The following is a 27,876-nucleotide window of genomic DNA, read 5'->3' as shown; positions in this document are numbered from 1 at the left end:
AACAACTCCTCTTGACTTCAGTGAGCTTTCAGTCAGGCCCCAAATACACCTCTACCCTGATATAACGTGGTCCTTGGTAGCCAAAAAATCTTACCGCGTTATAGGAGAAACTGCGTTATATCGAACTTGCTTTGGCCTCGAGCATTTCAGTTATTAATAGTCACTTCCCGCTCCCTGACTGACCCCTCAGAACCCCCGACACATCCAACCCCCCCAGTTCCTTGTCCCCTGACTGACCCCTCCAGAGACCCCCCCGCCCTAACCACCCCTCCCACCCCCTATCTAAGCCCCCCTGCTCCTTGTCTCCTGACCGCCCATCCAGAGATGCCCCCATCCCTAATCACCCCCAGGACCCCACCCCCTACCCAACCCCCTTGCTCCCGACTGCCCCGACCCCTATCTACACCCCTGCCCCTGACAGGCCCCCCAGGACTCCCATGCCCTATCCAACGCTCCCGTCCCCTGACCACCCCGCCCCCAGAACCTCCGAACCATCCAACCCTCCCCGCTCCCTGACCGCCCCCCGAGACCCTCTGCCCCTTATCCAACCCCTCGGCCCCAGCCCAGCACCCTTAACACGCCGCTCAGAGCAGCATGTCGGAGCCAGACACGTTGACGCGCTGATCCGCTGGAGCGCACAGCCCCACCCCCCAGAGCGCTGCTTTACCTCGTTATATCCGAATTCGTGTTATATCGGGTTGCGTTATATCGGGGTAGAGGTGTACAATAAAGTAATATAATTGAGAGACTAAAAAATTAATACCTTTGATTACTCTTTGAAATTTCTGGGACAAGATAATAAAAGGTGTTATTGTAATCAAGATAATAAATAGCATTGTACTGTGGTAGATTCTGACATTAGAACATTTGTTTTCATTCTGAATCAGAACAAAAAGTCAAAATGTTGAAATTTTTCTTGGAACAGAAATTCCAAGCAATTTTGATTAGGAAACGTCAGAATGTTTTGTTTCAATAATGTTGAACTGTTTCATTTTGACAATGTCCTAATATTTTGTTTGGATAAGGTCAAAACATTATACCACAATATCAAATATGTGTATAATATGAAATATAATCTTATAATATCATATAATATCATAGTTTAATATGTTAATATACAGCCAACAAAATGATCAAATCAAATCTAAATGTTTTGATGTTTTTGAAATGAAATGAGAAAGCTGAAAGAATAATTTAGTCCAAATCAACGTTACCCTGAAATGTTTTGATGTAGATGAAACATTATTTTTCAATGGAAAACTGTCCCATTGAAAAAATTTCAACCAGCTCTACTGTAACCCTTTATTGTTTGTGAAAGCAGGTTTTAGTATCAGAAACTTGATCAAAATAAAAATTTTACTTTTAATCAGAACTGACCACATCCACAGCTTAAGGTTGTTGACCTCACATAGGGAGAAATTTGCAACCTCTGCAATACAACAAAGTCGTCCCCCCCCCGCCCCAGTTTCAAAGCAAACAATTTCATGTTGTTTCTCTGCATAAATGCACAATGGTAAACTTTGTATCAAAACTCTCATAAATTATAAGTGTTCTTTAGATTAGTTGTATGTCATACACATCCATTATAGAGCAGTTCTGACTCTCAGGTGAATCTTAAGGAACTCACACATAGTCATTTAATCTGTAGCCACTCTGTGAAGCAGATGTCAGCGAAGAAGCATGGTTTCCCTTGTAGGCAGTTGGTGGTCTATATGAGGGAGCAGCCCTTGTTGTGCTTCTTGGTTGTGGCTGGTAAGGTATGTTGTTCCCAGCACTCTGGCATGATGTACACAGTAGAGCTCCGCCAAGTATAGTCAAAGATGCAGAGAAAAAGCCGAGGTAAAGAGCTTGCCCTATCTCATACTTCATCCCGTTGGGAAGCATGGGGTTGTAAAAATCTGTAACCACATCATTAGTAGTCCAAGAAACAGGAACCAGGCATATGAGACCAGCCAGGATGAAAAAGATTCCACCAGAGACAGCGAGAGAATTTTTGGCAGAGGCCCCTTTGACACATCGAGTGCAATGCATGCCAATAACAGACACCACACATGCCAGTGTGGAAATAAGACAGGAAATCACCATCATGGCACGAGCTGCTTGAAGGTCACGAGGCAGTGCAAGCTGAGATCGATGGACCTGGCACTGGTAGATGCCAGTGCTATGCCAGACACACTCCATCCAGAGCCCCTTCATGTATGCCACAGCTGTTATAATGTTGGTGCCTACATGTGCCATCCTCCACCAGTGAGGCAGAATAGTAGTAATTAATGTTCCAATTAGACCAAAGAGACTTAGTAAGAAGCCCAATAACTGAACAGCCATGCTTGCCATGTTAATGTTTGTCCTAATTATTCCCTTTAATAATGTATCTCTGGTTGACTTCCTTCTGAAAACACGAGCTTTTCCTGGGAGATATGCAGCAGTTTTACTCTGACACCTTCTGGACTCTTAATAAAAGGTAATTGAGGAAAAAGAAGTTAAATATTACCTAAATGCATTATTTCTCTAACCAGTAAGATGCATTTCAAGTGCAATTAGCATAGTTATGGTGGTTAATGATGTTTTGTGGAAGCAGTGGGAAAGTAAGCTTCCCTCTTCACTTATGTAAACAGGCTTCCATGGCCTGTTGGGGAAAAACCTTCAGGCAAATTATGCAATTGAAAAAATATTTTAAAATAAAATATTCTTCTTCCCAACAGACTCCTCAGAGAAACATGACTTCCTTTCTAAAGTAGAAAATTAACAAGTGTTAACACTTGGATTTATAAAGCAGACATCTGAAAGCTACTTTACATGATGAAAACATTTCCAAAAGTTCATAGCAGGACTACAAAAACAATAAGGGTATATTTGCTCAAACTAGAGAGCAGAGAGAGTGATTTAAAATCTGTGGAAGAGGATAACAAGTATTGGATTAAAGTTTCCTTCCCTACCCTAGTTGCCAGTATTTCTTGAGGTTTTATTTTATTAAAGCAACTCAAAGAGGAATAACTTTCATTAGTCCCTATGGAGACTCAGTTTATGAATTCAGTTTGTGGGCTACATGACAGCATGTTAAACCAGATGTGCATCACACATCTTCTGAGGAGCAATGCCTCACCGTTTCAGAAGAATATCTCATAACAAATTCTACCATAAAAAGCCCTTACAAGAAATAGGAACTCTTCCTTCTGTATAAATCTTAGTTACAGTTATCTATACTAAATTGCTCCCTTGCAAGGTCTGTATTATCTGTGGGGGCAAAATCTTTCTATATTAATACATAAAGTACTCATGCATCAAAGTCCAGCTAGGAACTCAGAAACAGAAGCAAATTTACATCCCAGTCCTGCAAAGATTTATGCACCGGCTAAACTCGTATTTAAAAGTAAGAATGTGCATAAGTATTTGGGGGACTGGGCCTTAAAGGATACATGCACACACAAAAAATGACTGGTCGGACTAGTTACCAAAGTACACAGGACTCTGAAGACTCTTTGGTATAAAGAAGTAACAGAGAGTCAAAAATCAGTGCTGATTTGCTCCCTATCCACCCAAACAAAAGGTGGGATTAAGTGGTTTACGGAAGCACAAAGGTTACAAGATTGAGACAAGGTGGATGAGGTCAGGTCTGAAGAAGAGCTCTGTGGAGACCTTCTCTCTTTCACCAACAGAAGTTGGTTCAATAAAAGATATTCGCCCGTGCTGTCTCTCTCATATCCTGGGACCGACACGGCGACAACAATACTGCACACAACAATGAAGATTGTGAGATAAACTCATTGTCATACATGTTAATTCTTTTTTCTAATTTTTAGTTTCTATATTAATACATAGATACAGAGTGGGAATGAGGGTGATATTAATTGACATCAGTGGAAAGGTAACTGGCAAATTTAGCCATGATGGCTTGAATATAAAAGCAAAACCAAAGAAGAGCAAAACAAAAAGAATAGCTTTGTTTTTGCTTGACTACTTTTAGAAGGTATTTTATTGTTTGTAACTTCTATTATGGCTGTATGATCTTTCAGCTCCACTGTGCCTATTTTTTAAATGACAATGGAATGTTTTATGTTGTTGCTAAGTAATCTTCTTGATTTGATAATGATAAAATTAAGATAATGATAAAAGTCACAGCATTTTGTTTAGAAACTCCCCTCATCATTGTTCCTGCAGAACATTTCTGCATCTCGCTGCACGGTGTCAGGTGGGATCATACCACAGATTTCTTTCTCTCTGTCATGGCTGAGTTGAAGTAATGTGCCATAACAGGACATAATCCAGGGTAAAGCAGAGCATGTAGCAAGTCATAGGAACAAACAAAATGGAAATCTCCAGTAATACAAAATACTCAATTTACCACAGTTTGTTCAGGCAAGAAAAACTCTTAAATGCCGTATTTCTAGTTTTTCTTTCTGTGCAATATTTTATTATTTCTATCCATTCATTTTTTCTATGATGCTCATTGTAGTACCTGAGAATTCCACCTACATTAAAGAATTAATCCTCAGAACACCCCTGTGGGGTCAGGAAGTGGTGTTATCTCCATTTTTAGATGGAGGATTGAGGCACAAAGGGGCTAAGTGACTTACCTAAGATCACACAGGCAGTCCGTGACAGATCTGAAAATGGAGCTCAGGTCTCCTGCCTCCTAGTCAGTTCCTTAGACGCAACACCATCCTTCAGTCTCAGTTTCATGGTTGTCCGGTTTCTCCCTTGATCCATTTGGTATTGTTTACCTATGCATGGATAAAGATTGAACCCCAGATTATAATCCATCTAATTAATCAATGAACACATTATAGCTGCATATTGAGCATCATTTGCAAGTCCACTTTAGATTACTTCTGGATGTTTGCAAAAGGTTTTCAAGGTCAGGCATTAGGCTTTGCAGTTAATCCCAAAGAAAACGGGATATAAAAGTTAAATGTGATTTACACCAGTAGTCACAGGAAATGGACTTCCAGATTTAATGGAGGTCAAAACACTCAGGCTTGGCAGCAGCTATTTTTAGAAATCATTAAGGTGCTATTTTTAAACCTTAGCTCTTAAGGTCTTTTTAATTTAGGAAACTGGCCTTAATTAGCCCCACTTGTTTGACGTCATGTTTTCCATGTTCGGTGTTTAGCTGCGGCCGACTTCTACTAGTGTTAAGTAATGCTTAACTACTGTAGAACACCTTTGCACTCTTTACTTAGTTGTGGCAAAAATAACTGTAAATTAACACATTTTATCTCAAAGAACGTCAATCGTTTTGTTAAAATACCTTGACCTATGGCTTTGTTTCTAATAGATTACCCTATGAACATGGCCACCAGCAGTAGAGCTGTGTCCTGTTGTGAATGGCTGAATGAATAGTGCAGTCAATAGCTTGCAGATGGGCGCAGGTTACATGCTAGAGCGTAGGCGAAGCCATCCATTCTACACTGATCTTGGTTCTCGTCATTTTAAGAAAATGCAGATGAGATGTAGCCTTAACAGGCCAGAGAAGCAATCCAACCTGTGAAGAAAGCTTGTTTTAGTTGGCACTGTTATTTTGGGGTATTTCATTAAGTGATATGGTCCCATAACTCCAAGCAGGCCCTGCACTGCAGCCCAGAATTAAACAAGGCGAGGGAGAAGCAGGACAGCCTGCACAGCATTCAGATTGAGTTTTCACGACTCAGCCCATCCGCAAACCAAAAGGTTGTAAAAAGTAATGTGAAAATCTGTGAAGAGCAGCTGTGAAAAACTTGTTTTCTTATGCCAGCTCATGCCATCTCTATTTAATAAGTAAAATGGTAGGAAAGCCAGCTTTTCCATATAAACTTTTATGTTGTCTAATACCTGTGTGATATAGGAATAGCTATATTGCACTCACTATACATAGGATACTTCTTTTGGTTTGTTCTCCCCTGTATCATACTACAGCTGTATTCGTTTTGGGAGACCTGTCTCCTAATTAAGCTCCAATTAAGCAGTAGAAACCAATGTTTCTAATCTGTGTATTTACCCAGAATTAAAAGACGGATGCAGGTTTCACTGATGTCTCTTTCATTGTTTCTCATTTTACTATTTCTCCACCCATATCAATCTCATCCTTTCATGGCTGTTCTTTTACAAGTGCTTTCTCCAGACCCATAAAATGCCTCGTTCTTGTGCCGACTGCAGTGAGTCTCATCCCTCTTTTCTTCTGCTGCTCATAATAAAGTTCTGCCAATGGAATTTTTAATCCAATAATTCCTTTCTCTCCCTCTATATCCTTACCTAACTCTGTTTTCATTTCAACCCCTCAAATTCCACTTTAACTTCTCTTAATAACACTGAAAATCTGATAAAATAACATTAGGGCTCAGATTATTTTGTCTTTTGTTGTCTTTCTCTTCTCACGAGTAAACGAAAAGACCACATTCAAATTTGTGCTCATGAAAGTGAAATGCTGAAAATTCTTGCCAGAACAAGGACATAGTGATACCAAACAGAAAGCAACTCAGTATTCATCGATCCTGATCTATAACACAACAAATCCTGTTATTTATGGGCCTTTGTGAGCAATGATGCTAAAGTTTGTGGTGGGGTTTTTATTTATTTTTTATTTGGGCAAATATTCATTAGTATGTAGGATCAAAACCATGAAATTATTGCATTCCATTTGTGCCTTCGGTTGAAATTTGAACTCAGGACTTCACAAGTGTATTAACCCACTGCTCCATATACTGTAGTGTCCCTTTATTTCCTTGTGTGTCTTTAAAAATTTATTGATTTTCCTCTTCATTACTATCTAGCAAAGGCTAAATAAACGATGTATAATCATCTTTGCTTTTGTACTCTATATACATTTAAGTTAAATAATTAGAAACACAGTATGACATGTAAAGGGGAATTTATTTTATAACTGGTATCACTTGTTCCTCTCGCTTCTTCTCAGTAGAGGTCCAGGACTTGATGCTAGTGAGATCTGAGATGCATTGGCAGAACTGTATGAGGAAGCTCACACAAGGTCTAGCTGCAGAAGGTCCGTTTCATTGATATTTTGTTCTGGTCTACATAGATTATTATACCACTCTCATCATCATACTGTTTTAGCACCTTCCAGTAGTTCATAAAGTGACGTGAATAATATCAGTTACGTGGGATATTCGTCTCTCATTTTCACGTGCAACAAATTCCCTTTATAGAGTACTCCAGCATCCCTCAGTTGTCTGCTTTTTTACCCCAGTGCTAAAGGTCTTGAATTGCAAGGAATTTCCCTCCAGTGGACAAGAAGAAGGCTGAATACAGCTACTTCTGTAGCCTGTCAGTGCTGCTGTATGCACACACCATGAGGATACTAGACAAAAGGAGTCATCCTGTCCCCTGCCTTGCACCTTGTACAGTCACTTAGACTGCAATTCAAGCATTCAGTAGCAGGAGTAAGTCTCTGCCATACTGGTTTGGTAACATTTTCTACTCACTTTGCACATGTTTGACTATCTACTTTCAAGTTGCAACACAGTAGAGAACAGGAGCAATGTACTCCCTTTTCTAGGCCCCAGTTCAGCAAGATACTTAAGCATGTGTTAACATTAAGCATGTGAATAGTCCCACATGACGTGAATAGGACTGCTCATATGCTTAAAGTTAGGCTTGGGTTTAATGGCTTGTCTATACTTGAAATGCTACAGAGGCACAGCTGTAGCCCTTCAGTGTAGACCTTGCCTATGTTGATGGCAGGGGTTCTCTCATTGGTGTAGGTAATCAACCTCCCTGAGAGGTGGTAACTAGGTCCATGAAAGAATTCTTCCACCAACCTAGTGCTGACTACATCGGGGGTTAGGTTGGTGGAATTGTGTCACTCAGGGGAGTGGATTTTTCACACCCCTGAGTGACATAGTTGGGTCAATCTAACTTTTTAGTGTAGACCAAGCCTGAGTACCTGCTGAATCAGGGCCTTAGGGTCTAAGCATATAATGTCTTTGTATGAGCAGAGTAAGGAACCATGTTCCTAAATGTTGATCCCCCGTGTTTCAGGCAGTGGCAGATTAGCCCATGGGGCCCGGGCCCAAGGTCCCCGGCCAATCGGGGGCCCCAGAAAAATGGGCACCCCGCATCCTGAACCGCTCCGTGTGACTGCCTGGCGCTTCTGCCTAGAGCGGGATCAGGGCGCAGGGGCTTGCCCCACTCCACCAGCCCAGCACTCCTGCCGGGGAGTGGGGGAAGTCCCTGCTCCCCGATAGGAGCACCAGGCAGGCGCAAGAATCACGCACGCCCTCACCCCGCTCCCCAGCAGGAGCTTTGGGCAGGGGGGCGGGGCGGAGCAGGGCAAGCCCCTGTGCCCAATCCCATTTCCCCAGCAGAAGTGCAGGGAGGGGAGGGGCCCCCACTTGCTCTGTCCCAGGGCCCCATAAAAGCTTAATCCACCTCTGGTTTCAGGTAACCATGATGCACTTGATTGCTTGCCCTGGTTTCAATATTTTTAGGGGGGGGAATGGAAATCAACTTTGTTTACTATAAGAACTGTTTACTCTGTGTGTGTGTGTGTGTGTTGGGAGCTGATTGCTGGCTTACAAGGCATCGAGCAAAAATCTAGTTTTTTTTTAAAGAAAAGATTAGGAGATCAATATAAGTTTGAAAGGCACTTTGTGTCCAACTCTGATCTTTCACCCACTCTACCCCACTCTCCTCTGCAGAGTAACAGTCCTAAAGCCAATGCTGACAATGAGTACTTTAGCACTGCTGCTGCACTGACAAATGCCTGACAAGAAGATTAACTCCAGTTCAGAATGAAGAAACTATCCAGAATACATCAATATTCATTGTATTCTTATACATGTAGTGTAGCCTTGTTACAAACACCTACTTGATTTTTTGTGAATTAGTTCTTTCATATATCTGTTTTGGCTACCACTATGGTTAGCTGTCATTTATACTTGTGTTCAAATAACAGTGGTATCTCTTGAATTTCATTTTTTGTCACACAGACTGATTATATCTGTAAACCAAATTCTTTAGACTTTGAAATGCTCTTGGATGGGTTCCATATTTTTCCATCATAGAAATATCTGAGGTTAACTTTTTAAAATGACATAAAAACATCCTCTCTCCTCCCCCACTTTAAATAAAGCATTCTGCTTTGACATAAATAAGGTACATGATGGATACCACTGGAAAATACATAAAGAAAAAAGATCAGTGGCCAGGACTGAAAATGGAATGAAACATTTTGGATAGTGCTGTATGGAAACACGATGAAGGAACACCCAAAAGACTACATTTTCAAATCTTGGCACGTAGGCCAAAATTTTTATAAGTAACTAGTGTTTCAAGTCTCAGATTTTGGGAGTGTGATGCTGGCAGGCCAGGTGCCAGCTCATGCCAAAGTCCCTATGTCTCAACTGGACAGACAGTTACATAGCTGGAATCTGACTGGCTCACTTGTGGATTAATATTGATAAAATAGGTATTAGAATTATAAGAAAGTGTTTAGACTCTCCTGGATGCTTGCGAGCTGTCCATGCATTAATCTGACTTGTAATATCTGCGCACCACATTGTAATGTAATATTTGAGCAGGTATATTGTGAGCCTCTGTGAATCACCATACAGGAGAGGGGCATTAATTGGTGTGAAGTGCTGCTCTTCTACACAACTTGTATGCCCCTGCCGAAAGAGGAGACCCTTTGATACCAAACAGGCTATGGGTGGATCTTGCAACTGAAAACTCCCTGCATCTGGGATGAGGAATTGTCAACAACAAGACAAAAGACTCTTATAGTTGTTCTGCTCTTCTCCCTCTGAAAATGAGTTGTGCAAGTAGACTTCTCCCATCAGCTGAGTTTGCATGGCAGGAGGGGACTACACACAAAGGAAATAAGGATCTCTATTCTGCTCGGGGGCAAGGTGTTTCTAGGCATAAGCATGAAATCACTAGCTGCTTAGCCTGGGTTAGCACTAAAGGACAAATAGAACTTACTGATTGTAGAAGCCTATATTACCTTTTGAAACCTAAGACTGTAACTCATTCATGTGGCTATGTGTGCTTGCTTTAACAATGTAAATAACACTTTAATTTCCTTTTCCTATTTCATAAGTCTTCATATAGTTTACTGGAGGATTGGCTACAAGCATTGTTTCTATTGTGAAACCTAAAGCAAGATTGACCTGGGGTAAGTGATTGGGCCTTTGGGATTAGGAGTACCCTAAACATTGCTGTGATTCTTGGGTAAGCACCTGTCGGTCACAGAGATATGCTTACCTGGGTGTCAAGACAGTCTGGACTACCTAAGGGGACTATCTGTGAGTTCGTGTTTAGGATGTTGATGTGCCTATGGAGTTTGCACATGGTGCAGTTGGTTGGTGAAATCTAAGCTTAGAACTCACAACCAATGTGGGGTTTGTGCCCTGGTTTTTAACAGTCTACCCTGAGGTTGGTACTCATGCTCTTCCATCACCGTTGGGAGCATCACAAGGTACTCAACTTGAGATACCTTAAAATGCTCAAAATCCACCCTTGAAAATCAGATCCCTTTAAGGTGCCACAATTTGAGTATTGAAAAAATGAGACATTTAAAATGACTGGTCACTTTTCTAAATTTAGGCCGTAGGTTCCACCTGCAAGATTTGTGCACAGAAAAATCATATTAACCTAAACAGTTAAATGCCTGCAGAAAGAGGCATTTGTGTATGTAGTTATCTGGGTGGCACATACACATATGTCCCTTTGCACAAGCAAGCTGTAGGGCTTTCCCACTCAAATATTGGTGAATACAGTCAAGGTGACCAGTTTTGAGTGTCAACATCCATAATAGAGATGAGTGAGATGATAGAGACATAAGTGAGTAGAATATAAGGAATAATCATAGAATCTCAGGGTTGGAAGGGACCTCAGGAGGTCATCTAGTCCAACCCCCAAAATAATGTTTTTACAGGACTCAGTTCATGCCCTGAGGTGCTTTATTCCTTCCTTCAGATATTATAATATTAATGGCTTTAAAAGAGCATTCTATTCTATTAAGACTCATAAACATAAGAAGAAACATGACTACACATCTGTCATCTGTTGTTTGTTCTCTCATCCTCTCCCTCAGCGGAAAAGTGTGTGCAGTGGAGTGTCTTGTTTTGGAAGAGTGTTTTGTTGTTTTGTGGTTGTTTTAATATACACATTGCTTTGTATTTATGTTAGAGAAGGCCGGGATAAAAAAAATGCTCCTTTAACTTGCAGCAGAAGGACGTGAGGTTTGATGGTCCTTAGTTCCTGTGGGAGTTCATTCCATAGTCTGACTGGCTCCCGAGAAAGCTCTGTCTTCTGCACAGATGCTCTGGACGCAACAAAAATGGGTGTGTTCCTGGTGTTGACTGTGACCTTGCCAAAATCTGTGAGTGTTACTATGCAAACTTAGTTTGGCCCTTTTGTGCAGAGGCATTTCTGTGCAGCCTGTAATTACATGATCACGTACTATTTTTTTCAGCAGGACTCCTGCCTTATTCAGTGCCCAGGATGAACAATGTTCAGGGAGTGAAACAGGGTTGTAAAGTGAAATAGCCTGTTGTCTGGAGGATCCATGCCTCATTTGTTGCAGAAGTTGAAAGGTGTGTAGGGAATGAGGCAGGGGATTGCAGGAAAAGAAAGGATGGTCTTGTGATTGGGGCAGTTGAATGCTGCCCTGGAGAATTCGATTCTATCCCTACCACTGCCAGAGACAGGGCTGGCTCCAGGCACCAGCGAAGGAAGCAGGTGCCTGGGGCGGCCAATAGAAAGGGGTGGCACTTTGTGCGCTATTGGGGCGGCAAGTCCGGGTCTTCGGTGGCAATTTGGTGGTGAGTCCTTCATTCCTTCTCTTCCTCTTTGGCGGCAATTCGGCGGCAGCTCAATCGTTTGTTTTTTTTTCGTTTTTTTTTCTTCGCCACTTGGGGTGGCAAAAAAGCTGGAGCCAGCCCTGGCCAGAGAGTTCCTATGCCATATTGGGCAAGTGACATAAACCAAAGTTTTTACAGGTGGCCACTGTCTGTTCCTCATTTGCAGGAGTGTTGAGGATTCACAGCTGCAACTGAGGTCAATAGGAAAGCTTTTCTGGCCTTTTAAAAAACTATGAAATGCTAAGAACTCTGAAAAATTAGGCCCTAGGCTTTTCAGGTTGGACACCAAAAATTAGTTGACTCTTTAAACAATTTTGGCCTTATCCTCTGTGCCTCAGTTCTCCATGTGTGAACCGGGGATAATTTTTAAGGCTGTTTTGAAGATAAATTCATCAATGTTTGTGAAGCACTAAGCTATTACAAAGAGAATATAATGGAAAGGGCCATGAGGAAATTTTAAAAAAACAAGCCTTGTGGATTTGGATGGTGTGAAGTAAATAATGAATATGCGCAATGAATGATGAAGATAAAAAGAAACTGTGCACTGAATAAGCCAGCAGTTCTGTGGAAAAAATAGTATGTGCTCATATAATAAAAGAATGTATTAATGCATATGCACAAGGGGGGCAAATTAAGGTTGCACAGACATCCTTAATGTTGACTATTTTTCGCTTTTGAGTGCTTGACTTTGAAAACTTAATGTTTTTTTAACATGGTTTTTGGATGTAATATATTAAAATATTAAATAATAAACTGAGGGCTCAGTTTGCATTTAGGAACCAGCTTGCAGCATAGGATGGTGTAGAGCTGGGCCAGCCCAACAGGAGCTCCTGGAAGCAATCATAATGCCTCCAGGAGTGCATCACCTCTGCTTCATCCTTATACAGGGTGCAGTATATAGTGCCCCTGATATTCCTGAGTTGGATTAGTTCTGTTCCTCCTTGCCGCCTGGGGGGATACTAGTAGCTATAATGCAAGCCATAGTTCATTCTGGCTCTGGGTAGCTCAAGAGCCGCATTGTACCTGGCCATCTCTGCAGGAGTACATATGGAGGGAGTGAAAGTTCTCTGTAGTAGGCCTGGGCATCCTCATACCTTTAATGTTCATTTAATGTAAAATACAGAAAGAAAGAAAGAAGCAATGTAATAAAAGATCATTTCAGAATTGATTTCAATTACAATACAGAACACACAGTACACAGTGCTCACTTTGTTATTTTTATTACAAATATTTGCATTGTAAAAATGATAAAAGAAATAGTATTTTTTAATTCACCTCATACAAGTTCTGTAGTGCAATCTCGTTATCGTGGAAAATAAAAAGGACATGCATCCATGCCGATACGTTCGTTTAAAAGAAATGAATTAATTAAATTTGTGACTGAACTCCTTGGGGGAGAATTGTATGTCTTTTATCCCTGTGGTTTTACCCACATTTCTGCCATATATATTTCATGAAAGTAATATTAAGCACTTATTGGTACGGGGACCCGACTCCGGGCTCCCAGAAGTGGCTGGGCCTCAGGCATAAGTGGGGGGTTCTCAAGCTGCCTAGCCCATGCCACCTGGGGCTGCAGCGGCGATTTAAAGGGTAAGGGGCTCTGGCTGCTACTGCAATAGCAGCAGCGGCAGCTGGGAGCCCCGGGCCCTTTTAAATCTCCGGCCATGGGGCAGCTGCCCCTTTTGCCCCCCCCATCGGCGGCCTGGGTGGGGGAAAAAGGGGCAGTGATAGCCCTTTAATATCAGCTGTGTACAGGCCGGTACTGGCGGCCACTTCTTACCAGTATGCCGTACCAGCCCAAACTGGCCTACTTTCACTCCTGGTGTTATAGCAGTCTCAGATGTTGTTCGAATTAAGAACACTTTCACTGCAGATTTGATAAAACGCAAAGAAGGTACCAATGTGAGATTTCTAAAGATAGCTACAGCACTGGACCCAAGGTTTAAGCATGTGAAGTGCCTTCCAAAATCTGAGAAGGATGAGTTGTGGAACATGCTGTCAGAAGTCTTAAAAGAGCAATACTCCAATGCAGAAACTACAGAACCCAAACCACCAAAAAAGAAAATCAACCTTCTGCTGGTGGCATCTGACTCAGATGATGAAAATGAAGGTGCGTCAGTCTGCACTGCATTGGATCATTGTTGAGTCAAACCCATCATTAGCATGGAAGCATGTCCTCTGGAATGGTGCCCGAAGCATGAAGGGACATATGAATATTTAGCATATCTGGCACGTAAATACCTTGCAATGCGTTGCCGGCAACAGAAGTGCCATGCAAATACCTGTTTTCACTGTCAGGTGACATTGTAAATAAGAAGCGAACAACAGCATCTCCCATAAATGTAAACAAACTTGTTTGTGTTAGGGATTGGCTGAACAAGAAGTAGGACTGAGTGGACTTGTAGGCTCTAAAATTTTACATTGTTTTGGTTTTGAATGCAGTTATGTAAGAAAAAATTCTGCATTTGTAAGTTGCATTTTCACAATAAAGAGATTGCACTACAGTATGCATATGAGGTGAACTGAAAAATACTATTTGTTATGTTTATCTTTTTTACAGTGCAAATGTTTGTAATCAAAAATATAATATAAAGTGAGTACTGTACACTTTGTATCCTGTGTTGTAATTGAAATCAATATATTTGAAAATGTAGAAAACACACAAAAATATTAAAATACATGGTATTCTATTATTGTTTAACAGCATGATTAAAACTGCAATGAATCGTGATTTTTTAAAAATTTCACGACTAATTGTGATAAATGTTTTTAATTGTTTAAAAGACCTCATTGTCAGTTGTTTCCTCCACAGATAGCAACCCTTTTCCTCTATACATCCTGTCCATATCTTGATTGATATTCATTACTCTGTTAATCACCAGGAGCTTTCTTGTTTGAGTATCAAATTTCTTCTTCTTCTATTGATTCCACTTGATTACTCCCACAGTGTACCATGCTACTGATATTGCCCACATATTAATGGCTTGCATAAAATTATTTGAGATGAGTTTTACCTTATTCGTTCATAATAATCTCTTCTCACTTCTTCTTTGAGTTCCTTATGTTGTAACTCTGACAGTTCCCCAGTTCTAAGATATTTGTACAAGTCATGCTGAGAGAGACCGTGGATAGTGCCTCCGTTAACTTGTATGGCATCTGATTGTACCAGTTTGCCCCTCATCACGGACATGGATGCACATTTAGCCAAGCCAACCTGTAGCTCTATATCTTCACCAAACTTTTCTGCATGTCATCAATCTCTGTATCTCATTTTGTGACCATCTGTAGAGTTTCAAATCATCCATATCATTACTATTTAAATTTTTGTAATTGTGCTTGTCACTGCATAGTCATAACAAAAAGATGGTTTCTATCACAAACAGCTGACAGTGTCACATCTTCACTGCTTTTGCTCTGTTGCATGGCAGACCCACAAATCCTGATTTTTCATCTCACTTATGATGGTGTCAACTCTGCTGAAGTGCATCATGTAAAAATAGTATAAGTAAGGTTGCCAACCCTCCAGTATTGTCCCAGAGTCTCCAGGAATCAAAGATTAATCTTTAATTAAAGATTACTTCATGTGAGAGAATGTCCAGGAAAATGTCCAACCAAAATTGGCAACCCTCTATAAGACCAGAATCAGGCCTACAGATTTAAAGATGGGTTTTGCCATTACCAGTCTACATAAGGTACCTTAGGATAGAGCCTCACAAGACACTTAAGATGATCCTATGGAAGTTTTATAACCCCACAACTACATACACTGGACCCTCGCTAGAACCCACGTCTATATAGCGCGAATTCGCATATAACGTGGTCGCGGCCATGGAGCCCAAATTTAATTACTTTAATTGCAATTCATTTTAATGCGGTCCCCGCATTAACGCGGTACCGCATATGGATCCCAAATCCCATGTTCTAGCGAGGGTCCGGTGTACCAACATGCATGCTGTTGCTCTTTATTCCTGTGCTAATGGAATTCCATTGCTGTTAACAAACAAGTTGACAGCCATGTTACATGCTGTTCAGGCCATATTTAACTTTCTACACAATTTCTGTGATACTTAATCGAATCCAAATAGCTTGTGGAAGTATTGAGTTCAAGGTGTCGTCATTCCCTTGTCCTGTGAATGAATAGTACTTTTCAGTACCATACTTAGCTCTTTATTTGTTTTGACTGCTATCTCTTTGGTTCTGAATTAAATTCTTTCCTCATCCTTGACACTTTCATTTATCTTTCAGCATAAAGCTAGAATAAATAACGTCATCTGCCACAAGTTCATTCATCTTCCCTATAACCCTCACAGAGCTCTGTAATTATTTAACTACTTAAAACTTTCACACTCTTACAACTCATAAAATAGTTACTTAATTCTTGATATTTTCTCCCCAGCTGTGATGATTTAATCGAGCTTGGGTTTTTAAAAAGTCAGCCAGGAAAATCCCACTGAGCAATACAGCTCATTTATAAGGATCAGCATTTCTACAATACCGAGTTTGCACTGCACTCTCCATCTGTCTTATCTAAACACTACCATCACACCATATTTAGGTTTTCATGGTAAGTGAAACCATGACACACAGATCTGAGGAAAGCTGTACATCTGGCTTGGAAACATCATTCTGTATTTTAAACATTTTGCAGAACAGATCTATGTTATTAATTCAGGTAGAGCCCATTTGTTCTGGAGGCTTAGCTAGCTTGCCAGCAAGGGAAGCACTGTGGTTTCTTCACCACAAGAGTTCCTATTTCTCAAAAAAGCTTGGGTGAACGTTCACTAACCAAAGAAATCACAAGCTTTCACAAACCCCTTACAAGAGTTTTGATATGAGGTGTCTTATTTTTTTATAATCGAGAGTGAATTTCACCTCTGTGCACAGGGATAAGTATCACCCACAAATGATAATACTAAGCAAAAAAAAAAAAAAAAAAAGGTGAAGTTAATCTTGCACAATCAAGCCCTCTAAACTCAAAAGTTGGGAAATTCCGATGACTGCAAACATTAAACATCCTCTATATTTATGGTATCTGTTAATGCTCAGCAAAAATACTTTAAAGTTTACATTTAACAAGGAGAACAGGAATAGAAAATACTCCCAGTACATATGTTTACCATTGCTGAGGTAACGTTGAAGGAGAAACAGTAAGTTTTTAAATGTCTAGACTTTTATGAGTGCTTGATTTTGCAAACTTACCATTGTTTTAAAACTAGCATTGGCTACAATTTTCAAAAGATTCGAAAGTTTCTGAAAATTTTACCCCTTTGTTTTTTCTTGGGGGTGGTGAGCAGATGGCAACTATTCTATTATTTGTTCTTCTTGGGTGAAAATCACCCTTCTGCAGAGGGGTAGCACAAGACCTAACTATATACCACTTAAGCCCCTTAAAAAGGGATTAAATGGTGAATAAGCTTTGTGCAGGCTTTCTCTAGTAGGGTGAATTTCACTTCTTATGAGCTCCATGTGAAACCTGAAATCAAACTTAGAGCCATCCAGCGTCCTTGATCCATGCATGCAATTCTGATGAACATCAGTTTGGCATGACCCTTCATAAAGCTCACTGTAGTTACTTTTCCTGGGATTTATTGCCCCCTCCCTTTTAAAACCACAGCAAGATGGTATCAAGCACTATATACCTGCATATACTAACTTTTGCTAAAGTTAAATGGTACATGATCCCTCTCTTAAAGCAAATGTGGTAACGGCAGTAAATCACCTGTCTGAATATGACTGGGACAGTTGCTACAGGAAGCCAATAACACTTTAAGGGGTTTTGTATTAAATAAAGGGAAAGCTTTTGTGTGAGAAAGAACACAAACCCTTGTAAAAGCAAAGGTCTTCCAAAGGGCTTAGTACAGTACATGAGAAAATTATTCACAGCGTTACTAGCTCAGTCTGCAAAAATATATACAATGACAGGGGTATTTATTTAATTTGGAAAGTATTGGGTGACATAGGTTCGTTTCCTTAGAATACAAGTCTCCCCAAACCATATGCCAGTGTCTTTTCATGAGCTGATGAATGTATCTGGTTTAGGTGATGAAAGGAACAGGAGACACTTTTACTGTGTTCCACAGAATGGGAAATATGGTTTAATACATTTATTTTTTATTCGTTTAAGTGTAGTCCGGTTGACTGCTACAGATGCCTCTGTAAATATCTGCAAAGGAGGAACCTTTCGGGAACCAGAGGCTACTGATATACTGTGCCCAGCAGCCAGAGCCAATAGAAATATACCCAATGTTCTGTATGTCTGTTTTCATTTCTTTCTTGTTCCAGTGAAGCAGTGGATTTTTTTCTTCATGTCTGGAGGCGAGAAGTGCCAATGCTCAGTTTGAGTGCACTGCAGCTTTACAGAGAATTTATGTTCACCTGGAACTGTGCCCTAAGTTGTCTGAAAAATCTAAAAGGTAGCTCATGATCCTGAGATTCTGCCTACACTCAGGAAGAATGGTGGGGGAATAACCTTCTTCACTCTTCTCTCCACACCTTCTCTTTCACTAACTTTGCTTCAGGAAACAACAAAAAAAACACTTAGGTGACTTTGTTTGTTCCAAATGGAGGAACAATCAAAACAAACTAGCTGTTGTGGAGAACTTTCCACATTCTAGTTGCTGTTGGCCTGACTATTGAGAAGCATCTGGCAGCTCTTTAAAGAAGGAACAGTAAAAGCACTTAGTGCCCATAGGATGGAATAGGAAGGTCAGCTGGAATGAGGAATATTTTGTTTCATTTTGCTAAACTGGCAGATTTTAATATTTTTATTTATTTATTTATTTATTTATTTTAAATCAAGGAGTCGTTTCATTGCTTTCCATTATAAGATGGAGTGTATGTTCCTTCAGTAAAAACAAGAAACGTGTTACTTTTAACATCAGCAAATGCAATTGTAAGTTAGTCCCCACAATTGAGATCTTCATCACCATTCTCATGTAGGTGACTACTGTGGACTTGACCTTACATTTGGTCTCAGTATTAGTGCTAAGTTGAAAGTATACTTTTCATACTGAAATCAGGTCTTCCAAGAACCTTACTACTACTCATTACAGGGGTGGAAAAAGCCACATGTCCAAACTACCCCAGTTTTACTGAATGGAATTAAAGCTTGGCTTGCCACACCAATTAACCTACTGGTGCTTCCTTGATGTGATGATCCACTAATGATGAAAGCTCCAGACCTGCTGGCTCCAAGGAGTTACATGTACTGTATCAACTTTTCATATATAATAAAAAGTATAGCCACCACATGAGAAACTGAACTTATCTGTGCATCCACTGGTTTTGGAGACCAAAAGACTTCTAAACCAAGTGATGTGATTAGAGGAAATGAGGAAATGAAATCACTTAATGGGTATGTGCAACACAAAGAAGAAATCAATAAATTGTTCCCAGGAGTTATCAAGGGCTGTTTAATGCTTCTGAGACCTAAACTATCTAATCCATTACCCTTTCCATTTTATTTGTCTTCTATTCTATCACATTGTTGGAATATCTCATATCCTGTGAAGATCACAACAGCTGCTCAGTTCTGGGACTAAAGGTACAGTAAAAGGATCAAGTTTTCTGTATGTTATGTATCAGATTCTCCATGAGAACTCTTTCATTCTCCAGGACTAGTTTATATCCTTATTAAGGCTACAAATACTAAGCTGTTTCCACAAAGCCAAAATCTTCTTTTTTCTGAGGCATAATATCTACTATGGAATACTCATCCTCTGAAATTGGCCAGTAGGAGTAGTTCATTTGAATGTCGATTGATAAACCAGTGCAATACATTTTGGTGCATGACTGGTGAATCACATAAAAAAAGGAATAATTAAAATAAAAGAATAGCTTCTAAAAGACTACAAGCCAAATTCTGCTTTCAAATACACCTCTGTAACCTCACTGTGCAACCTCTTTGAGGTAATTGAAAGCAGAATTTATCCTTAGGTGTTTTATGACTCATCTGTTTGGGGATCTTTTAATACACAACTTAGACACACACCTGAAATAGGAGATCTCTTAGGGGCTGATCTCCAGGGGAGCTTTTCTTTTGACATTAATGGGTGCTGGATCAGGTCTTGAATTGTGAATGAGACAGAAGATTATTCTCTCATCATTGTTACTATCATTAACTTTTTTGAAGAAAAGGATGAGTTCTGTAGTTGTCAGTTGGTGAAGAACTCTGATTGGAATATAAATGGGAGCTCTTGCTCCAATAAGGATGACAGAATTTGGCCCAGAGTTTGATTGTAATGTATGTACACATTAACATCCCTTTCTGACTCTTTTTTTGTTTGGCAGTTTCTTCTCCTTGAGAATTTGATATCAACCTATGATAGCATCTTATATGGGTGTTGTTTATTATTATCGGCCAAACTCCAATATCCTCATATGGGCAAAAATCTCATTCAGTTCAATGGGACTTTTGCTAGAGTAAGGGCTGAGGAAAAACTGAGAAAAGAATTCAGGATTTGACCCATTTGCATGATCATCAAAGCAGATTTCTTGTCAAATGGACAAAGATATGCCAGACACTAACCATGTCCCATCTGTGTTTTTTTCCGGTTTTCATCAATCTGAAGCTTGAGTTCAGAGCATAACCCTTTATCTAGTCCTTCCAGCATCCTTCTGATAAATCAAGAGATGGGACCAAACCAAATTTTGGATCTACATACTCCCTATGAGCTTTGGAAAGTTTCAAATCCAGGTTTGGATTCAGATTCATACATCACAACTCAACCCTGCATCTACATATATTACAGACTCTTTGCATTTGTTCATAGCATTCTTTGACTCTAAAAAATAATTTCTGGTAATCTAGCTAAAGATGAATCTGGCTGTGACTATGATGGCACTTCAAAACTAGACAATGCGGACATGTGTGAGTATTTGGTATGTAGCGGGGTAAAGGTGCTCATAGATTCACATGCTGAATTTACACAGGACTTTATCTCTCTCTTTTCCCCTATGTAACCCACGTTTTTCATTATGTAAAACATAAAGGACAAGAGATCCTTAGCAAACGGAGCTATGTTGCTTTTTCCTAACTGTGAATCTGGATCCATATATTTACTAAATACTCTTTCATACAATTACATGCTATTTTAAATAATGAACATAGAAAGAGATGTGGTGTTTTTTGCATGTAAACAAATTCTGGCAAATAGCTGGTTAGTACAGTAGTAGAAAGATCAGTGAGGCAATGACATGTCATTGCTTTACACAATAATAATTACTTCTGGATATTAATCATCCATTCGCTTACCACTGTTAGTCTTTGCAGGTGTTTTAAATACCTTTAGTACTTTGCAGTTTTTGCAAAATGCCAGGTAACATAGGGCCAAATTCTGCCACTCTTACTCACATTGAGTAGTGCCTTAGTCCATAATAGATTCATGTACTTCCTGGAACTACTGTGAAGTAAAATGATGCTCATTATGATTAACAATGGCAGAATCTGATCCTGAATTTGCTGGTCTCTGAATAATTTTTGAATAGCTGGCATCAAGGCTTTGAGTATAATCTTTAAAATTCTGGAAGTCTGAATCTTATTTCCCGAATTTGTTTTTAAAACTCTTATGTTATATCTATTATAGTCTCTTTGTAAAAGCTACATATTCTTAGACTTAATACTGCAACTTCTAAAATGAAGAGTAAATTACAAATTCAGACTCATAGAATTATGGTACTTCCACTGAGAAAATAACCCTGAAACCTGACCAGCCACATCTGTATAAATCACTATTCAATTATTACTATTTTTATTACACTGCATATTATTTTGACTTGCACCCAATGGTCCAGAAAAAAAAAATCTTATTGGCAATTAGTGATACTGGAGAAAAGTTAAACCAATAAAATGAAAAACGATCCTCTAATAATTACAGCTCTAAGTCTTATTTCATATACCATGAAAGCAATCTGCATTCCAAGCCTCCATTATTATATTACTCTGTTTCTGCAAAAATAAATAAAAGGTCAGAGAGCGAAGCTGACTAAAGAGACATCCTCTTAGTGCCTTGATGTGCCAGACATAGGAGTCACCCGTTGGAAAAATTATGCAAAGGGAGAAAACCTGAGAAGGAAGTAGCTTGAATAGGTTTTCACTACCATGGAACACATACTAATGTAAGAGCCAGTAGAGAAAGGCACTTCTGTGGGAGTTGGAAACAGCATTAGTGTTGCTGCCGACTGCCCTCAGTATGTGTATCTGTCACAAGCCTTGCAGAGCCATAGACACAGTGCCAGATTCTCAGTTGGTGTAAATCAGCATAGCATAATTAGTGTCAGTGGAGTTAAACTGATTTACACAAGCTGCGGATCTGGCACAAAATTCATATAAATTTGGGGTTTAAAAGGAGAATAAAACTGGATCAAGGGCTTAGGCCTTTAAAGTAGTAGGCACCTCCTGTGATATGTTGAGTACCTACTGAAGTCAACTGAAGTTGAGAGTGTTTAGCACCTTGCCAGATCCAGGTCGCAAGGGAGGAACATACTTAAGTGCTTCCCCTCAGGATAGAGAGAAAATCAGGAAAACTACTCTAAGAGTTAACAGATCAGCAAGGTTTGCACTTGCCTAAAAGTCTCAGCTTTGCTTTTCTGGGGCTGGATTACAATAACTGCATAGACAATGCTACAAACCAGAATGTCCTTGGGAAAGTCACCTGCTGTGTGAGAAAACTCTCAGCTCCTACCAGCACAACGTTTTTTCTTACCTTGCCTTACCTCCTCCTGTTAAAAATTCTGAGAGCCAGCTCTGCCAAAGCACAGGACTTGAGTCAACATTTTGGTTTTGAAATGAAGAGCATACAGAATGTATAATATCCTGCTGCGTGGCATGCAATTTGTAGCTAGCTTCCAGGTCTTGAGGCAAGTGGCAATAGGTCAGTAAAAGCTTTTATCGTTGTTTGCTTGTGGAATATAAAATCTTTAATCTTCTTTGTTTTCAAATGATATTGTCAGGTGAGCAGGACTAGATTACGATAGCTGCTGTGGGGAAAGACACAATGAATAGATGCTATCTGAGAGGTCTCGGATTTTTCCTCAGGGGTGGGGAGGGAAGGTCTGGTTGTCAGGCTGGGCACACACTATAACTGAACAAAGTGCTGGGTTAGGGTGTGTTTCTTCACTACTCAGTGGGAATTGGTACAAATTTATAATAGGGGAGTCTTTCTAAAATTCATCCCCAAAGCACAAAATGAGGTAGTAATAATAATAATATTTTGCTTCTCTATCACTATATCCAACCAATAGATGTCAAAGCATTGTACAAAGAAAGGTAAGTGCCATTCTCTCTATTTTATAAATGGAAAAACTGAGGCACAGAGTGGTGATGTTGAGTTGCCCCAGGTCACCCACTAGGTCAGTGGCAGAGTTAGGAATAGACTCCCAGATTACCTGACTCCCAGTCCAGTGACCTCTCCAGCTAGACCATGCTGCCAGTGGTCCTTTCTCAGGACTTGATTGTGGTCTCTGATTTACTAAGCTATGCTGGTGGAACCCTCAAAAGGTGGGTGGTGGCGGAGTGCAGCTAGCCATCAGGTGAGGCCCGGTGAAGTGGTCTGATAGATAGCCAGGTCTCTTTTAAACCAACAGCACAACTCAGAGTCAAACCACTATTTAATTGGAAGCATTTGTAATATTATGACGGCTGCCTATTTTGTTATGCAAATGTGCTGCTGTATTCTGCACTAGCTGGGAACCCTACCAAAAGAGAATTACAGCAATTGAAAAACATGGCCAAGAGGGCAAGTGTTGCTGTTGGGAGATAACTGCAGGATAAATAAGTGTTCATACGGGCTGTGGCAATTATGCAGACAGCAGGGGAAAAAATCTCTTTCATATCCCATCCAGTATTTGGCCTTCTAGTGACAGGTCAGAGTCAAAAATAGCCAAGTTAAGAATATTAGTACTAGCTAGGTCAAATCATGCTCTAGCAGTACATGGGAAGACACAAACACCGTGATGACCACCAGCACCAATTCTGCTGTTGTGAATAAGGGAGCTCTTTTGCACCCACGCAGCAGTATCATCCAAGCTTTCCTCCATAGCAGAGCATGAGTGAGAGAGCAAGAGAGTAACAGTTGTGTGCCAGCATTCTGACAATACGCCATCCGATATTTAAAATTATCTCACCAAGGGGCCTTATAAAATATTTTGAACAACATTGGTAACAGATGAGAGGACCGAGGGAAGGCAAATTTTAAAGCCCGTAGGAAAGACTCACAGTTGTTCATCACTGTGAAATCATCACTGCTGATTGCCTAGACTCCTGAGAGAATGGTTTCAGAGACATCAGCAAAGTCCTTATGGCATGCAAGCAACAATCCATGAGCAAGCATACGAAAAGCTGCTGAAATGTGCAGCATTACCAAAATAGTCCAGTGACCCTAAGGAGCTCATTGCTGTCCGTGATAAGGGTTCAGCCACAAAAGGAGGGCTAACCCATATTGGAGCATACCCAGGATGTTATTGGTACAGGGGTGAACCTGGCTCTGAAAAGCAAACACCTTTTCCAGTAAGGAGCAGTTTAAGACAGGGTGGTGAAAATCAAGTGATGGCTTTTCTAGTGGGGTGGATTCCTGCTTGTTGAGGAGGCTTGGCATGTACCCTTTGCTACGTGAGGCTTCAATCAGGCCTATTAGTAATGGCACCACAGCCATACTATTGGAAGCACAGGTGCTGGATCTCCAGGAACCCAGAAAAATACAGCTATCCTTAGCAGAAACCATATCAGAAGAGGACAATAGATCAGGAGCCCAAGGCTGTCGCAATAAAAAGATTCAGAGGGACTAGTTCGGGGCCTCTCAGGATACATCCACCCTGCAAAAAAAACCAAAACACAACAGCAAGTGTCAGAGCCCGGGTCTACGGACTTGGGCTCATGCAATAGTGCTAAAAATAGCAGGGTTGACATTCCCACTTGGGCTGTGAGACCCACTCTTCATGCTGGGCTTCAGAGGCCAACCTCCACCCCGAGTGGGAACATTTACATGGCTATTTTTAGCGTCATAGCACATGCCTGAGTCTCTAGACTGAGGCTCTGAGTCTCACTGCAAGGAGTTGTTTGTTTGTTTTTTTGCAGGTTTGAGCCCAATCTCCCCCACTTCCATCCACACACAAATCAGTCTGACTCTAGTCAATAAGTACTCAGGATCCCGGTCCTAGGGCCCTGCTATGGGTTGTGGGTCAGAGTCCAAGTCCTACCGTGACTAGGGTCCAAGCCCTGTCATTCTGCAGTGTGGACGCAGCTGAAGCTTAAGACCGAGTCAGAAGGTCAGTGTAGTACAGCATGGATACATTAGTGCAGCTGAAATATTCGGGTCCCGCAATTGTAAACCCAGGTTTATAATGCAGTGTGGATGCTCAAGTATGGGCTTGGAAACTCCAAGTCCACAAGGCCAGATCCCATAGACCTGGGCTTAGTGTGCAAAGTAGACATTCAGTCTTTTCTGTGAAGAACATAGCAATCTCGTCAGTGTTCAGCTGAAATAACTACAGATGGAGGAAATAAAACCTGACTGACTAACCCTGTTCCATGAGAGCTCTCATCTATGGAGTTCTGCAGAGTTCAGTCCTGTTGCCCCTCCTATTTGTCATCCATGTCAAACCATTAGAGGAGATCTTGAGAAAATCCCCCACCCCCACCCTGAGGCTTCAGTGCCATTAACATTCCAGTGGCATTTAGCTGTACGTCTCTTCCATACCCAGCACTGACAATGCTTTCTCTAGCTGTGGTAGTGTCTGAAGGAAGGTGGGAACTAGGTAAAAGGAAGCCTGTTCAAGGTAAATCTGGGGAAGATTATGTGACTGTAGCAGAAAGAAACAATTTGAGAAAATGGCAGGAGCTACTGTCATATCACTGTTGGAAGCATCTGCTCTCCTGCTCGTTGAGGAGAGTAGGCATGCCCGCAGTTGAGGTGGCGTGCAGTCTTATGGTCCTACTTGAGTCACTGCTGCTTCTAGAAATCAAAGTAACAGTGACCAAGGACACCAGATCTCTTCTGCAAATAGCCAGGAAATTGTACCCTTCCCATTTCGTATATGGAACTAGGCTCTTTGACTCATGCTTCCTTCACCTCCAGCCTTGACCATTGCAATGCACTAAAGGCAATCAGAAGTTGTAGCTGGTTCACAATGTAGAGGCCTCTCTTTTTAGCGGAACATGCCAAAGAAAGCACTTCTCAGCCATGCTCTGCACTCCCCATTGACTCCTGGTCTAATTCTGAATTTGCTTCAAGGATCTCATCCCTGATCCTTAAAACTCTGAAATCTGCCTGAGCTATCTCACAGCTCATCTGTTCCTTCTTCACCCACTGTGATCAGTAGGGAGAATGGCTAAAATTTTCAGATGTGTCTAACTGACTTAGGAGCCTTAGTCTTGTCTTTCAAGGTCAATGGGACTTAAGCTCCTAAGTCACTTAGCTACTTCTGAAAATTTTACCCACTGAACTTGAGGGTCTTAAATGAGGCTCACAGGTCAGGAGGTAGGTGTTCTCAATAGAAGACCATAGGATTACAAATTAGATGTGGTCTGACTAAAAATGTGGTGTCTTGTGCACCTGTAATTCATACATGTGGTGTTAGAACTTGGTGTCAGAACCATGTGCAAGAGTTGAAGGGGTTGAAATTCAACCCTCCCTCCTGCCACACAGGGTCGTCCACAGTGCTGTAGATTGGCCTATCCCATCCATAAACTGGAGTAGCTCCACCAGTTTTTTCTAGTGGATCAGGTGGATATTTTGGAACCAGTACAGAGCCTAACTCCCTGTGTTACTTTTCATCCCACAACCCTATATCCCATGAAGGTGTACCATGACACAGAGGATAACATTTTCAAAGTGCCTAAGTGACTCAGGAGCCTAAGTTATACTTATCCAATTATACTTAGCCTCCTAAGTCACTCACATGCTTTTGAAAATATTACCCAAAGAGCCTTATCTGTAGAGCTCTGCAAATCTGCAGATATCTGCTTTATATCTGCAGATATCCGCATCCACGGACCAAGTTTGCGGCTCTTCATTGGATGCGGATCCAAATTTTATATCTAGAGCCCTGCAAATCTGCGGATATCCGTGGACCATGTTTGCAGATCATGGATTGGATGCGGATACAAATTTTGTACCTGCACAGAGAATCATAGAATCATAGAATATCAGGGTTGGAAGGGACCCCAGAAGGTCATCTAGTCCAACCCCCTGCTCGAAGCAGGACCAATTCCCAGTTAAATCATCCCAGCCAGGGCTTTGTCAAGCCTGCTTATCTGAGACCTTCACCAACAGGTGAATTCTACCCAGAAGACAGATTGTTTTTACATTATGTATTCCATTTACTTGTAGGAATAAACAATATGAATGATTCTCTCTGGATGCACAGGCAAGAGGGAGCTGTTTGCATATAGATGATTGTTATCAATCTTTTAGTTAACTCAGATAGTCAGCTACCAAATCCATCATTTGAGATCAGCATGTGAAACACTCTGTGAAAGTTTGGGGTCTGTACATGGATTACACTCCTCCAGATGTAGTGTTTTCATCTGTGACTAATTTGGGTAATAGTCACTTAATAACTAATCCAAAAACAATTAAGCGGTAGCCTTTATTAGTTATGGTATTAAATAATATCAATAACTCCTTTAAAACTCAAGTATTAGAAAAAAGTCTGCTCTCCATGGCTACTCCAGTATTGAAAACATTAGGGCTAACGCCACCATGTGGGCTAGTATCATTAGTCGAGACTTGAGGCGCATGCGAGAAACAACAACCTCATTTAATCAGATGCACCTTTATTTAAAGTCTTATCACATAGAAAACCCCAGTTAATAGAACTGTCACATAAATTGCAAAGGTTAGAAAAAACAAAATGTCCCAGCACCAGTTTATCCAGTTCTTTCTCACTCACATCTCCATATGAAATCCTGAAGAAGGGCAGAGGTGGCCAGCTCCTGTGAGGGTCAGGAAATAATGACCTCCAGGAAGCGACAACCTCCAGCCATCAGCTGGGCCCTAGTTATACTAAGTTATGCATATACCTACCAAAGCTCATTAATATGCATAAAGGTTGAACCCCCCTCATGTCCATGTTTGGGATCTCA

General features: G+C 40.7%; 1 protein-coding gene across 1 annotated transcript; it reads right to left on the bottom strand.

Moving 5' to 3' along the window:
- Positions 1–1,498: 1,498 nt before the first annotated feature.
- CLDN14 (claudin 14) lies at positions 1,499–4,632 on the bottom strand. The gene is made up of 2 exons (XM_073328510.1): positions 4,575–4,632; positions 1,499–2,450 (listed from the first exon to the last, which is right to left on the bottom strand). Exon 2 carries the CDS (start codon positions 2,332–2,334, stop codon positions 1,624–1,626), a length of 711 nt encoding a protein of 236 aa, XP_073184611.1. The 5' UTR covers positions 2,335–2,450; positions 4,575–4,632; the 3' UTR covers positions 1,499–1,623.
- Between the last annotated feature and the right edge of the window lie 23,244 nt (positions 4,633–27,876).

This window comes from Lepidochelys kempii, chromosome 1 (genome assembly GCF_965140285.1).
Source record: "Lepidochelys kempii isolate rLepKem1 chromosome 1, rLepKem1.hap1, whole genome shotgun sequence".
Taxonomy (NCBI): Eukaryota; Metazoa; Chordata; order Testudines; family Cheloniidae; genus Lepidochelys; species Lepidochelys kempii.
This window is presented reverse-complemented; position numbering and strand designations above follow the sequence as displayed.